A 15,109-nucleotide genomic window follows, 5' to 3' on the forward strand; every position below is an offset into this window, starting at 1 on the left:
TCTGGCAATATTCAGACACCAGTATTATGCCAATCCAGGTAGGTGCATTTCAAGGTCACAGTGCATGTAAACTCAGGTTTCCTGCCTTGACTGGAATATCTGAGCCAACGTAAAGAAAGTAATTCCAAATCTGATGCTGATCTTAATGAAACACACAATTCCATAAACAGCAGCGCTAACAAAATCCCCTGATTGCCTGTGGATTTGTGTCCTGCTCCCTTTTGCACCACAGTGCTCTCGGACATCCCCCAACTTTCCCACTGCTTGCATGGCCTCACCTCCACCTGGCCTCCCCAGCAGCAAGGTGTGTGTCTCTCCCACCCAGCCATAACAGTGCAGCCCATGCCTCCTGAGGGCATTGCATGGCCCACATGTGCAGCAGATGTTCCTCCCTATGGTGGATCCAGCACATGGAAAAAGTGCCAGGACATCACCAACAGTGAAACTGAAACGTCACCCAGAGGGTATCGGCTATTTGTGCAACTGTTAGTAGAATAAAGATGTTCTGTGTTTACACTTCAGTAAAGAACTACAGGAATCATTTGAAGTCTGCAAAGCTTCCCTTAGTCTGAGAGATTTGAGTTCAATTTATTTAGTTACAGAGTTCAATTTATTTAGCTTATGCATGAGATTTTGGGGGGATTTACTTGTAGTCTCTCTCTCTACCTAGAGGGAACATTTTTTCTCACTAGACTTTTTAATTTTGTAGGAAGAAGTATATCTGAAGCTAGGCAAACAACCAAAAAAGGCAGCACATTTGTATCAGTATTTTTGCTACATCTGTCCTACAGGCTTGATGAATTTGCTCTTGATGTTTTGAAATCAAAACTGGATAACTTGGTCTTGTTCCGTTCAAACAATGTGAGAGTAAAGGACTGGAAGGAGAAGTTGCTGATGGAGGAGCACTGCTCCCTGCTATGCAGGATGTCCAGAAAGATGTCAGCAGGATTTCTCTCAGCCTCTCAAGCCATGCTGAGAAGAAATAGCAGAATGGCTAGAGTGGCTAGAAGCTCAACTAGATAAAATCAGTCTGAACACACATAATTTCCTAGAAATCTGTCCTTAAAATTCTCAGATGACATACTCACAGAGGGGAGCCCTGAGTGCTGATATCTTTTTTCTGTAATGCGGACTTAATCCATTATCTGGGAAAATTCTGTGTCCTGGGAGTACGAAGGACAGGGCTTCACTCTTGTGTTGCCTTTGCACCCTCCACAGAGTTCTGTGACTCTGGGACCCCCTGTCCTCACTCTCTATGACCCGTTTGTTGACTGTGGGGAGCAGGGTAGCAAACCAGTAATACACCTGACAGCTTGTCATGGAAGTAAGTTATTTGCTTTATCCAGTTGTCTGCAAAGGTCACAGCAAATTTTTCTCTTCTTGGGGCACAATTAGCCAGATCTGTTTCTGCATCCAGAGGGAGAAGGCTTTGTGGAGTCTCTGAGGCGAGCAACCTCCAGCATAACAAAATTCCCCAGAAGAGCTTTTTGGAAAGCATTGCAACACCACAGGATGCTCTAAGTTCACCGGTGTGGGGTATGAAGACTCACAGAGCAGGGGGAAAACACTAATTTGATTTTGTAAATAAAATCACATGCTTTCTGTCAGTGGCTGAAAAGAGACTCCCCTTTCACAGCTCCAGGAATTTTGTTATCTGCATTTTTATTCAAAGTTGGGGGGGGGAAAAAGTCTGAACAGTAAATATTTATCCAAGATGTGTGCTTGTTATTATGATCCAGTCTTCAGTCATTTTGAATGGTGTCATGATGACAGATGTTAATTCAGAAAGGAATAGATTGGACGATTTATGCCTGAAACACATGTGTTCTTTGGCAGGCTCCATGGATTACTTGCATAGTTAGAGCTGTCTGAGCAATTTGTAACATTTTCTCTGCCTCGAAGCACCAAGGGCTCCAGGACAGGGGGTTGAGCTATATCTTCAGTCTGCTACAATAAACACTGAGGTAACTAAACTCCCCGTGTGCTTTTATCTTCCTAAATTTATCTCTCCTCCTGTGCTCCAGCTGTGTGTGGTGCTTCTGGTTCTACCCAAGAGGAATGGCACCTTCTTTCTGCAGAAGAGAAGGATGCTCCTGTGTGTGAGCTGAGCATCCCTGACCTCCTTCCTCTCCTGACTGAGCAACACCCCTGCCTCAACACTCACAGCTATTTAATGCAGACACTTGTCCTGACAACAGAAGTGAAAATAGACCAAGCCATATGAAGGCAGTAAGCAAGAGGGATTCATGAAAGACCTTTTTTTGGTAGAATTTCTATTCTTGCAGTTGTGATTTCATGCCATGTCTCTGAGGGTGTTTCTTCTCTTCTTAATTAAGACAGATTTGTAAAACTGTTAGTGTCTTAATTTTTATTTATTTACTCAGAGGCATAAAATTGGGGAAAAAAATGGCCAAATTATCGGGTGCACAAGATCTTGGTAGGTCTACTTGGAAGTTTTTCTCATCTTGGCCATCACTTGTATTCTTACCATTTTTGATTAAATGAATTTTGCCCACAACTGACAAGGACAGAAAATATGGAGCCTGGCCCAAGCAATCAGCACTTCTGCTATTTAGAGAAAAACTCTTTAAATGTAAATGTTCTGTTTGGATTACGATTTATTTAAATTCTGATCTCTTAAGAATATTAAATAATCTTACTTAAAAACTCTTCTTCTGTAAAACACCAATTATTAATGCAAGTCTAGAAAACAAAGTAGGGCAGGAGCTTCTTGGCATCTTCCCAGTTTCTTGTTATTTTGACCTTTCTGCCTTCTTCTCTTAGAGGACACTGAATAATTTGTATATATTCTATATGAACACTCAGTGAATATACAAATGATTTGGCTTCACATTTCAGCAAAGATGCCAAAATAGGGGAAGACAGATTTTCTGTGTACTCTTGCTGTAAAAACAATGTAAAAAATTCCCTGGAGTCTCACTTTCAGATAACTTCAGAAAGCAGTGAGGGTTTTTAGGCCGTAATTGTTCCTGTGGTGATCCTTTAGCTTTTTTTGTTGTCATGTGCCAAGCATTTAGTCTAAATATGTGTTGTTTAATGAGTCGCTGTTTGTATTCAAACTCATGAACCAGTTCAGCTCCCCAAAAAAGACTTTGCTGATGGATGTCCTCAGATGCCCTGGGATGCCCTTGTGCTTTGTCATCCAAGCCTGCAAAGATAGCTTTTTAAATTTTTTTTCGATTTTTTTTTTTTTCTTCTGAGCAGGCATATGGTTGTAAGTGGAGCAGGTAGCTGAGCTTGTAGTTGGGATCATAGTTGAGAGCACTTCATATTTTCTGTTATAAGCAATGGGGGAAATGCTTTATCATTTTATTACACTGGCATCTTTGAGCTGATGTTTTCCATGCCACATGTTTGGCTCAGCTGGAGAGTTCAGCTGAAATAACTCAGCTGTCTCAAGATGAGGCTACTGAAAATGCACAGTTGTATCCCAGTTAAAAAAAAAAAAAAAAGTTTCCCACCCTATTTTGGTGAGGTTGTCCACTTCTTCAGCCTGGTGTGGCTCCTGCTGTTCTGTGAAATCCCAGGGCTTGGTCTGATCTTCCATGGGGACTGTTAGATGCTGTCAGTGCTGGGCACAGTCAGTCCTACTGTGGCTCCCCTGTCCTGCCTGTCAGGTGTCCTCCTAGTTAGTTGGGATGCAATATCTCAAGGGATGTAAGAACCAAGAAGGATTTTCTCATCACTTACTTCTCCACGAAGAGTTTGGGGCAAGTGCAGCAGACCAGGGAGGAGGGAATATCTGCTGGACTCTCAGGGACCCTTTTTCCTCCTCCCAGCCATCCGGGCAATGTGAAGGAGCAGTAGCCTGGTCTGGGACATGGCAAGAGCAGGAATGATGGGGACAGCAGAGAAAGGAAGGGTTTATAACTGGCAGGAAATTCCTTAAACACTGACACTTCAAGACTTTCTAAAGTGCTGTATGATTATAGAAATCAAGCTGCCAAAAGTTAAAAAAAAGCAAAAAAATAACTTTGCATTTTCAATGTTAATTCAGTTCTCCTGTGCAGATGTTATCCTTAATTACATAATTATATCCTGGCTTGCTTAGAACACAGCTGTCTATCTATTGGAGAGGGAAGACTGAGATTTGGACTAATTTCTGTAATGTAAGACATTCAGCCTTGTATGAGTAGTTGTGGGAGCTGTAGAACATGTGGATAGCAGAGAGGAAATGCAAGGAGGAAGAATGGTCTCCTGGTTACAGACACTGAGGGTTCCTCTTGAGGAGATATTATACACACGAAGTATTGCAGAGATGCTCGAAATTAAAAAGTATTTTTTGTAAAACACTTAGATACATGGTGATATAAGAAAAATCTTGTGGGAAGATTGGAAAGTCAGTGTTCTCAATAGCAATCCTGAGCTGAAATTGCAAGAGAGTCCTACTTCAGCAATTACTAATATATGACCCTTTCAGCCCTGGTATCCTTTTAATAGATGTTACATGAGTATGACATTTCATAAACTGTGTCATAAAAATAATAACAAAGTAAAGAAGCTGGTCCCTTATGGGATTAAAACACCTTGTATATAATGATGATATAGGGCCTATTCTTCTTTAGGATTTTTCTGAAACTCCACTTCTTTTGATATTTTTTCATTTGAAGGATAATTATTCACAGACAAAAAAACCATGAAGCAAACATAAGTTATCTAAATCCATTCCTTTCACTAAAACTTACGTCTCTCCTACGACATTTCAGAACAGGAATATTTCTTTGAATTTTGGCTCAAAATCCAGCTTACATTTGGAACAAAAGAGTCTGTAGGACAGTCTATCCATCACCCTGCTTGCACATAGAAGACACGTCTACTGACACACCGTATGTGAGCCATCATTTCTGCTTCAACTTGTGAAACAGCATCCATCAGAAAAATCTTCAGTTTTTCTGCCACTCCTCTGACATGTTCCAAGTTCTGTTTTCTTCACAGGACAATCTCTTTTTTGACGGCATTTTGTTATCTTACAACTGTGGACTACATTTTGCTCTCAGTTACACGGATAAAACCATGAGAATACTTTTTTTTTTTTAAGAGGAATTCCTTTTCATTTACAACATGTCATAAAAATAGCTTTGCTCTCCTGACTCCTTAGAGCTGGTCTTGGCCTTGTGCTGTTTAATCCTGTGAATCAGAAGACAGCAGCTTGTATTAGACTAGCCACACAGGAGGCCCACGTGTCTGTATTTGGGTTAGCTGTAGCACTCAGTTATGTAGGTCAAATGAAGCTGAAAATTCAGTAGGCCTATTTGATTATGTTATCTGTTTATTCACAATATATGTTTGCAGGTAAACAGGGTAGAAACTTCCTGACATGCGTGGGAATGAGCACATTGCTGAGTTACAGCAAATTGATGTGTGACACACCAGTGCCACCCTCATGTCCCAGGTGGATTTTGTCACCACTAAAGTTGCTGCTTTCTGAGCCGGTATCTCTGCACGGGACAGCTTCCAGTTTTCTGTGTAGCCAGGGTGCTGTGTAAGTGACACATCTGGCACAATGTTTAAAGTTTGCAGCTGCTGCTTGGAATAAGTTTCCTTTCTCTTGTGGTTTTCGACTTGGTTATCAAGCCTAAAGAAACTTATCTCTAGCCAATGTAGTGAACTGTTAGCTCAGCTCTGTCAACGAAGGAGAAAATACTGTTGTTTTAAAAAGAAAAAAACTCTAGTAGTGCCATATTGGGGTGCTTTTGTCTCCATCACGCTTTGCTGCCCTTTGTTTGCTAGGTATAAAATATATTTGGGTTTCACACTGAGAAACATTAATAAAAACTGAATTTGTGGGCTTTATAACCTGTCAGGAATTCTTTTAGGTGCTGTGAGGCAGTGGGCAGGTGGGACATAATGACAGGGGAATGGCCTGGAAAATTACAGCCAGTTGATTTTATACTTGGTCAGGGAGAGGGTGCCTCAGGAAAAGAAACAAAACTGTTAAGAAATTAGAAGTATCGTGTTGTTGGGTAGTCCAAGAGCTGCATCTCTTTTGACAGCAGAACAAAGACAAGACGAGGGAAAGGCTTGAGCAATGCTTCTTCTTCAGGCAGGGTAAGAGCTTTTCAGCAGGGCAGATAAGAGTGGAACTAGTCTCTAGAGCATTTCGAGGCTCTAGAAACTGAAGATAGGTTCATTCAGAATGAATGCTGGCTGTCAGAGCCATGTGCAGAGGATGGTGAGGGGTTCTCCATAGCTTTTAGAAAGTTGGGTAAATATGCTTGAAGTGTGGGCTAGTGGGTCTGGCAATTGACCATTAACCCAGACTGCAGGCTCTCAGCACCTCTGTTCTTGTTGCTAAAAATTCCTTGTTGCTTTGATAATCAGTGCAAATGATGCAACTTCATTTATATTACCACTTGTAGAAGAGCATTTTCTAGGCCTCTGTGTCTACTTGACCGCTGAGAAATGCAGCATTGGCTGATAAGATGGTTATTTTCTAGTGGAAACACACCTTCCATGTCTAATCCAGTCATGCCTGAGCAGAAATCTTTCAAAAGCCTCTGCAGATGGATTGCAGTGGTTTTGCTGTACCTTGTTTGTGTGACAGTGAGAGCTTGTGGCTGATGGGTAGAGAATAAACCACATTCCAGCCTTGGTGGGGGCAGAGATTCCAATTAATGATGTGCTCACAGGCACGGTGTGGTCTTGTGACTGGTGCATCATCCTTTGACCTTTTTTTTGTTGCCTCATGTCCTTCTTCCTCTCCATTTCTGGTGTTAGCAGAGTTTGAAAGAGTAATCTTTACCACAGGCTCCCTCTCCAGTCTCTTCATTTGGTTGCCCACAGCAAACTATTGCATACCCAGACTTCATGATGCATGTAGCTGACCTTTGCAATCTTCCTGTTCCCTTCCCATCAGAGCTAGACATCTCAATGAGCTATGCTGTTTGTACTCCTAAATCCAATACTGTCACAGAAGCACAAAAGAACCAGCATCTGTATCATCAGGATGCAATGGCACTACCTCTCATTTTGCTCAGTATATTAGAAATGTTGTTATTGTGGGAGACAGCCTGCTTCTAGTGGTTTGTATTTTCCACAGAGGTGCTTCTTGGCTAAGGCTCTGAGTTTGCATATTTTATTTTAGCAAATGTTGTGATTTGCCTTGGTAAATCTGAGAACAGGAGATGGAAAACTGAATGCAGACAAAAGTAGTTTACAACTGACTGTGCCTATTAGCCTTCAGTACCCTGCAAATGGACAGAATGAAGGATTGCAGCTGGTTTGTCTTGTCCCTGGAGGTATTCGGTGAGCCCTGCCATTTTTTATCCCTTCCTCCTAATCTCCTATCTTTGGTTTGTCATGTCTGTACCAGTTTATTCCTGGAGTGGTATCTATAGAGCTAGTGTCTCTTTCTGCCTCTCTTGCTGGATAAGAACTGTACAGGAGACTGGCTTGAAAACCCTGGCCTATCTAAATTCTTTTGTACTTTTAAAATACTTTCCTCTCAAGCCTTTAGTGATGTCCTTTGCAGTTATACAATTTTGAAACCACTTCAAGATTGCTTAAAAATGCCATGGCCCTCATAGACTTGTTCTTCAGTAACATTCTCCTGTCTGCCTCTCTGTGATGCTCGTTTCTTTATGCTTGTATCATATAAGCTTCTTTTGGCAGCCTTTGGCACTGTGTATCCTGATCCATACCAAGAAGTAATAACAGTGGAAATTTAACACAAGGATACACAATTTCCAGCCTGGGCTACCTGGTTTCCACCTCTGTACCAGGAGGTGATGAGGCACTGCAGGAACATTGCCTAAGCAGTTTTCAGACTCATTTTCTGACTGTTTATCATTGTGCCGATCAGGACAGGAGTTATTTCATTGTGAAAAGCCCACACCCTTAAGCACTGCAGGTTTAGCCACTGCAGCGGACAGCAGAGGATGCCCCAACCTCCAACTGCGCGTCTGAGCTCCCGAATCTGGCAGGAAAAGCGTGCCCTCCCTCCTAATGCCTGCTGCTCCTCGGGTCTCCTCCCAGCCAGAACAAGGGACAGCGTTCCCCGACGGGAAGCAATTGCTTTGGAAACCTCTCTGAACATCTGGGTCCAATCAGGCCTTACAGGCCGCCCAGGCGCGGCAGCGGCGGTAGCGCGGAGCCCGGGGAGGGGCCGCGCTCCGCTCCGGGGCCGCGCTCCGCTCCGGGGCCGCGCTCCGCTCCGGGGCCGTGTCGGGGGCAGCCCGCCGGGGCCCGCGGGGCTGGGGCTGCGCTCCGGAGCGTGCCTCTGACGAGCTGCGGGGCAAAACCACAGCGCTCGAGAAGGGAGCTCAGCACTACGGGCCTTGGAGAGCCAAACCACAAGGCTGGGATTTCAGTAATTAGAAGCCAGGAAAAGAGTTTTTGGTTCTTTAGCACTGCGCAGGGCTTTGCCTGCTGTATAGGTGAGAGCTGAAGTGAGAGCTGCCTGCTGAGACTCCGTGTTCCTCCCTGCGATTGTTTTAGAAACTACAGCGGGAAAACGCACCAAAATGAAAGACTACCTCAGGTGTCCCTCGAAACTAATCTCCGGGGAACTGCCCAGAGAGGTTACAGGGAAGAACACAGAGCAAATAGAAATGAGACAGTAGGGGGAAGCCAGAGCAATTTCAGAGCAGTGTGGTAGCTGAAGGAAATGCTTAGGGAAATCGTAATGAAGAACAACAGGAGAAACAGCTAAATAGAAGGGAGTAAAGCAGACTGGTTGTATTTCCAGCTAGCGATAGGTACCCACGTTTATTTTGCACTGGCAGTGAACTAGCTGAGAGGAGCCCAAGTGTGGTCCTCGTGCTGTGAAAATGGTGGTATGTGTGGTTATTTCTCTCTGAACAGCTCCAGCAGCAGCAAGGAATAAAACTCTCAAATGTTTATAACCTTTCTTCTTTTCCTTTAATTTTTTTCTATTTTATGTTTTGTGTGTAATGTAAAAGCCATGTAAAACCTACTTAAATCCCAGAATTTATGTAGACTCTCCTATGGGGTGCAAGTCCAAACAAAAGGCACCTTCTGTCCATTTTAAATAGCTTGCAGACTTTGGTTTGAATTGTTCACAAAATTTGGGCAATGCCATATTTAGAATTGTATGTGAAATCATAATTGAACTTATAAATTTATTTTAGTTTCAAGGTCACACAGTATTTTTCCAGGGTGTGCCTGCTTAAGCCCATGATAAGATGTTTTCACTGAATGAGTAGCTGTTCAAGATTTTTGTTTATCATCTTCATTTTTGTGAGACCTGGAGCATGCTTAATGCAAGTGGAGTCTGCGACTTTTTTCCCCCCTCCTCCTTTCCTGGAACTGAAAGACCTCTACTTTACATGTGCCCTTAGGAAATTCCAAAGGTTTAATATTTATCCAATTTTTAATGAATTTTCACGAGGCAAAACCCAGCTGGCATACCAAATCCCTCAAATCCCTTGGTCAAATGGATGCTGGACTTTATTAATATTTGTAAAGTTTTTTCTGGGTTTTTTTAAATGCTGGGATCACTAGGTGGCTGAAAATGTCTTATAAGGGAAAGTGTTAGACTACTTTGACACCAGGCATTCTTTTTAATTCTACTATGATGAAAGAACATGAGTGATAATTGAGATTTTTTTTCCATTTAGTGTCCCAAGGGCATTTGGCCATTGTTGAAATGTGAACTTAAACCCATGGGATGCTTGCCCTGGTTGTCAAAAGTGTATTGTGTTTGGGCAGTTTTGAGGGGGCACGGATAGCAATGGGATTTGGCTTTCCCAGAGTGTTGGTTTGGATGACGGTGTGCACCCTCCTCAGGTTTGCTCTGTTAATGCCTTTTGTAGCATGAGCCATCTGCCAAAGTTTCAATTTCAGGACATGAAATTCAGCAGCTAAAGATATCCATGGGATTGTTCCACAAGAAACACTCCGTAAGGTGTTTAGCAGCAAGTGGTGTAAGAGTTCACAGGAGGGAACACCGTACAAGGAGCGTGTGAAATGCAGCAGGCATTGGCTGAGGCACAATTCCAGTCCATAATTACAGGGGTGATCTCTACTGGGCAGAGGAAGCTCCTGAGGACTTTGCATTGGATAGTAACATTTTCATCAGTGCCTTGAGAGCAGCTGTAAAGTCACTGCTAAGCTGCAAGCAACCCAAAACTGGTGTATATAATGAATTCCAGAGTGTGTCCTTTTTATGTAATGTAGTGTCTGTTTCTTGTCATGGAGATCTCAGGGAAGATGGCTCAGTGCTTCAAGAAGGAGGTGTTCAATCAGATTATCCTGCCCAAGATGCTGGTCAGCAGATTAAAATTCCTTCCATCCTCCCTGTGCCTTGCTCTGAATTAACCCAAACTGAAGTGAAATAAATGTTGGAACACAATTGCTCCCTGAGTCCTGTGAACACAGAGCCTCTGGTTATTTTGGGGGCCCTCTGTGCTATACCTGCTGACGCCTGGAGAGGTGTCAATGATGGGAAGCAATGATGCAAAGCCATCAATGAGCAAGGATGGGAAGCCATGTGGCAGAGTGGCACAATCCCCTCCCCAGGCAAGGCTGTCTAGGAGTGTGGCACATATCAAGGCCACTGTTCTTCCATGTTTGCTGAGTAAAAACTTGAACTGGGTAAAAATAATGGACATACTTAGTTGTTTCTGCCTTTGTACCGTGAACATTCATGACTGTTCACAAGACAAGATGATACCTCTATAAGCTTACAACTTAATTCACATAAAACCTAACAGGGGAAGACAAATCTAGAATAAAGTGGGAAGCTTGTAGCTCACATTGCAAGTAGGGTTGTACAGTCATTTCCATCTCTTTGAATGTTCTTAAAAGCATTTGCTATCCAGTGGTGTATCTTCTTGGAGGCAGGTGGGAGTGATCACAGGATGTGCTGGAATGTTTAATTCACGGATCAAAACAGCTGAAGTTGCCAATAAGAGTGAAAAGATGGCACCAGGGAGGGGGTAATTCATGCTGATGCCCTGGCCTGTTTTCCTCACAGTTACTATCCAGACTGGCTCAACTGCATCAGTCCATGCTGATGCCACCTCTCCAAGAGACATAGGTCCCCTGCAATGTTACACTACTGCTCTGTGGCAGTGAGTAGAGACAATGGGAACTTCTGCAGTAGTGCATTTTAATATTTTTTAAAATAAAATAATAGAAATTTGCTGTATTTTATATATAATTCTGTTTGTTGTTTTATCTTTTTTTTTTTCCTTTTTGTTTCTGTTTTTGTTACCAGAGTGCCTCTGATGGCTTTTGGAAGTCAGTGGCAACCCGCGTCCCAAGGGAACCTCATGAGATTCGTATCCTGAATCCCTACTTCATCCAGGAGGCAGCTTTCAGCTTCATTGGACTGCCTTTCAACAACGGCCTGATGGGCAGAGGGGTAGGTATAAAGCAAAGGAAGGATGTGAGACCAAGCAGCAGAGGAGGCTTATGCTGTTGTTATTTTTCCTTTGGGCCTCCACTGTTGGACATTGAAAGGGTTACAGTGGCTCTGTTACAGTGGCAACTCTCAGACTCCTTCAGGCCCAGGCAAGAACCTTCCTGATCCAAGGACTTTGGGGGGAGATCATCAACACTTTAGAAGTGCCTTGAAAGCCACCGTGAAGTTTCATCCCAGGCTTATAGTAGAAGAGGGCAAAGGTTTGCTTTAGGAGGCCTTTGGCAAGAAATTCTGGTCTTATCCCAACAAGTTTTACATGTAAAAGCTCACAAAACAAAACAATGCAAACCACAGTTTCAGCTCATATTTATTAGCAAAATTCCTTAATGATCATTCTGGTGTCTCTCACCCCCAGTGCAGCTTTTTGGAGTGTTAGTGTGGGAGTAGGTGGTGACTTGGGTTTTCTGGATTATCTCACATTGCAACACTGTCCTCAGAACCTATTTATATTTGCTCTACGTAATATATCAACCATTAGAGTAAGTATTACTTGGGTGGGTAAATTGCTCATGTACACATGTGATATAGTTGTTGATAGAGACCACACGTGACATTTTTGGGCACATTAGCACAGCTGACAAACCCAGAGAGAAGCACTTTAGCTGGACAAGGTCTGCTTGGTCTACCCCTGGTATTGTCCTTTCATTGCTATCAGTGCAGGAGATTTGCTACATCACAGCAGGGGTTTGGACTAGACAGAATAGTGCCTCATTTTCCATGCTCTAATTATATCCTGAAGACTTCTGGAATATTAGAGACTTATTTTGTGCAAGTCAGATGGGTGGGTGCCTGGAGATAAGAAGTTTCCTTCTCAAAATGCAAAGTGCAAGATGTGCAGACAGATTCAGCCACATGGAATTGGCCTTTTGAAAAATGCTGTGTATAGAAGCTGTCATAGGATTCTGGGAACTCTGGATTTTTGTTCTGTGCACTGAAGGTATCTTACTGCAAATATTCCAGTCAGCTAGGAATTAACTTACTTCACCTCTCCATGTTCTCCAGAACTTACCCTTAGAACAATGTGGTCTTGATAAGTCTTCCAGAAGATCAGGAGTGCTGCACCAATAAAGGACAAAAATCATCATACTTTATTTTCCTCCAATTTGTTTTTATTTTAAAACACATTATTTTAATACACAAGTTATTACTTAAACTAAAAGGAGAAGAGAGAATCCGGAAATGAAAATGCTGTGAACTGAAGTTTATGAGGTTTTGATAGGTTGTTTAACACACATCAGATTGGGAAATGAAGGCATCTTAATTGAAACCTGATGTTTCACTTCACAAAAGTCCATTTGAGCATTTAAAAATAGTTTATGGTTCTTAAAGGCAAGCAGTCTTTGCCCATGACCCTTAGTAGACTGTGTGAATTGTAGTTTATTCCTCCAGATGGGGCAACAGGAGCTCTGCAGGTGCCTGTGTGGGGCTGAGATGTCAGTATAGCCTGGGCAGTCTCTGGAAGGACACTAATACAGGGATTCTGTCAGAGTTTAAAAACAAAGAGAGTGTTTCTGGCCTGTGGCTACAATTTTACTGCAAACATCACTATGGACTGCCATCATGGGACTGCTGGGGCTTCACACTTTAGTGAATTCTGCTGCACCACTGCAAAGTTTAGAGCTTTGTAAGTGCAAAGGCTCCAGCAGAAGCTATTGCTGTCAGGGAAAAGAGGGAAGAGTCTTGAGTAAGGCCCTGGTGATAAAAATTTGCCACATTTTTTTGCTCAGATTTTAAATGGGAGGAATGGAAATCAGAGCCTGTAGACCAAGAATCCAGCTCTTATTGACGATATGTGAGAGATCCAGCCAGACAAGTGGGATAGCAAGGAGGATTGTTCCAAATCTGTGTGACCCAACAGCTGCACTGCTGGTTGGGTTTGGGGTTGTGCTTTAACGATGAGAGACCCGAGCCTGGAAAATTTACTCAAGAGAGAAGCATATGGACGTGGAAAAGGAAAATGTTGAGGACTAGTAAGCAAAAGCACAGCAAGCAGTGTATTCAGAGTTTCTCCTGGGAAATGGGGCTGGAGGCAGACTGGTGCCCCCGTGCTGCAGTGTGCTGTGCTGTGCTGGGCAGGCTGCACACAGGAGGATCAAGGCTGGGGATGCCTTCATAATCAAGGCCAACACAAAATCCTCATAAAGAGCAGTAATATTCCACTCTCCTTTGGTTCTGATGCCTAAATAAACTTCAGTGCTTCTCTTGCACACCACATATGGTAACAATGTGCTGCCAATTAACTTTGTAATTTGAGGGCTTTTTCAGCAAGGTTGAGCAGAGCTAGTAAAATAGTTTGAGGCTGATCTCAAAGCGTTTTTCCCAGGATTCAATAAAGGGTGAATGTAGTAACATCCTCTGCTTTGATAATATAATTTGGGCCATATGATCCTGGAGTATAGTAGTGGAGCACAACTCAGATGTGCATTTTGATTGCACTCGTGGCAGTGGTAGTCAAAAGTCTTGGCAAGGAGCAAAATTCACACCCACAATGAATAGTGACTTCTCTCTGGGACTGGTAAAGCTTTTCAGGAGTTTTCATCAGCCTTACTGAAGTCTTAAGAGTGGGAGACCTGTTCCATACTGTATGTGGGCTTCTCTTTCTTGGGATAAGCTGATGATAAAGAATAAACTTTGGGCTCCTAGAAATGTCTGGGGGGAAATAATTGTTATTGCCTGAAGATGGTTTAGCACAAAAAGGAAAGGAGAACACTTCAGGTGACACAAATGATCAGAAGTCTGGGTACTTCTGTACAGTGCTGACTGCAATGTTTGTTTCTCTCTCTGTGCTGGTGCTGTGCATCCATGGATCTGTTTATGATTTAACCCAACTCTGCAAGCCTTTCATTTGTCCATGTACTGGAAATGGTTGAATCTATAAGCTAAAAAGATAAAGCATCCTTCTTTGGACTTCACCCAGCCTCAGCACTAACCTGGTGAAGGAGGAGCCATGCGCAGGAGGTGTTACCAGGCTGATTTAGGCACCCAGCCATGGATTAGCACCTCTGTATAGTGCTGACAGCTCAGGGATTAACCTCTGATGCTGGAGTGTTAGCACATCCTGGCCAGGGTTTCTTGTAGCTCTTGGATGGTTTTTCCTGTGGGCAGACAGCCTTTCTGAAGGTGCCAGCAGGGATCCTTTGCTCCTTAGGCAGTTTTCAGCTCCCTTGTTTCATCATCATGACCTTTTCTCTCATGAGTTGCCCAGGTGTCAGCTAACTTTGTTTCCTGGACTGTTCTTACTGGACTATGACTGTTTGAAGGCTGTGTCTTGGAACCTGTTGGGTCTTTGTGGAGTAGAAGAGAGCTGGGGGTGGCAGAGCAGTCTTCCACTTAATCCTTTCCAGTTATGTGGTTTTCCCTTTTTTGCACCCTGATGGCATCTTCTAAGGCAGGTAGAGGGACAGGTAAGGGGCCACTGCAGCTGCAGTCAGTTAAATGTAGAGACTTAGTGTCACTGTATGTCACTGTAACGCTTTGGGTTTGCAAGGCGGCTGTTTCTGTCCATGGGTGGAGGTAGCTATAGGAGCAGCAGTGTGGATTGTAAGCTCCTGTGACAGGGACCACTCCACAGAATGCCAGGCATTTGCCTGCCCACAATGAATGATACTAAATTGCTTTCTATGTGCTATTTCCACACCTTTCAGCTAAAGGAAACAAAGGGGAGGTTTGGGTTTGCTCTGATGCAAACATAAAGAAACAAAA

General features: G+C 43.1%; 1 protein-coding gene across 12 annotated transcripts in view; it reads left to right on the forward strand.

Moving 5' to 3' along the window:
* Positions 1–15,109, forward strand: part of ST3GAL3 (ST3 beta-galactoside alpha-2,3-sialyltransferase 3) — a 177,841-nt gene that overhangs the window by 140,753 nt on the left and 21,979 nt on the right. For all 12 annotated transcript variants that reach the window (XM_066192672.1, XM_066192668.1, XM_066192674.1 and 9 more), the window contains one exon: positions 11,201–11,347. In XM_066192672.1, the coding sequence (XP_066048769.1) occupies positions 11,201–11,347 (147 nt within the window). The remainder of the gene's footprint in view (positions 1–11,200; positions 11,348–15,109) is intronic.

This window comes from Chamaea fasciata, unplaced genomic scaffold, assembly GCF_029207755.1.
Source record: "Chamaea fasciata isolate MVZ Bird 193981 ecotype frontalis unplaced genomic scaffold, bChaFas1.0.hap1 SCAF_10, whole genome shotgun sequence".
NCBI lineage: Eukaryota > Metazoa > Chordata > Aves > Passeriformes > Sylviidae > Chamaea > Chamaea fasciata.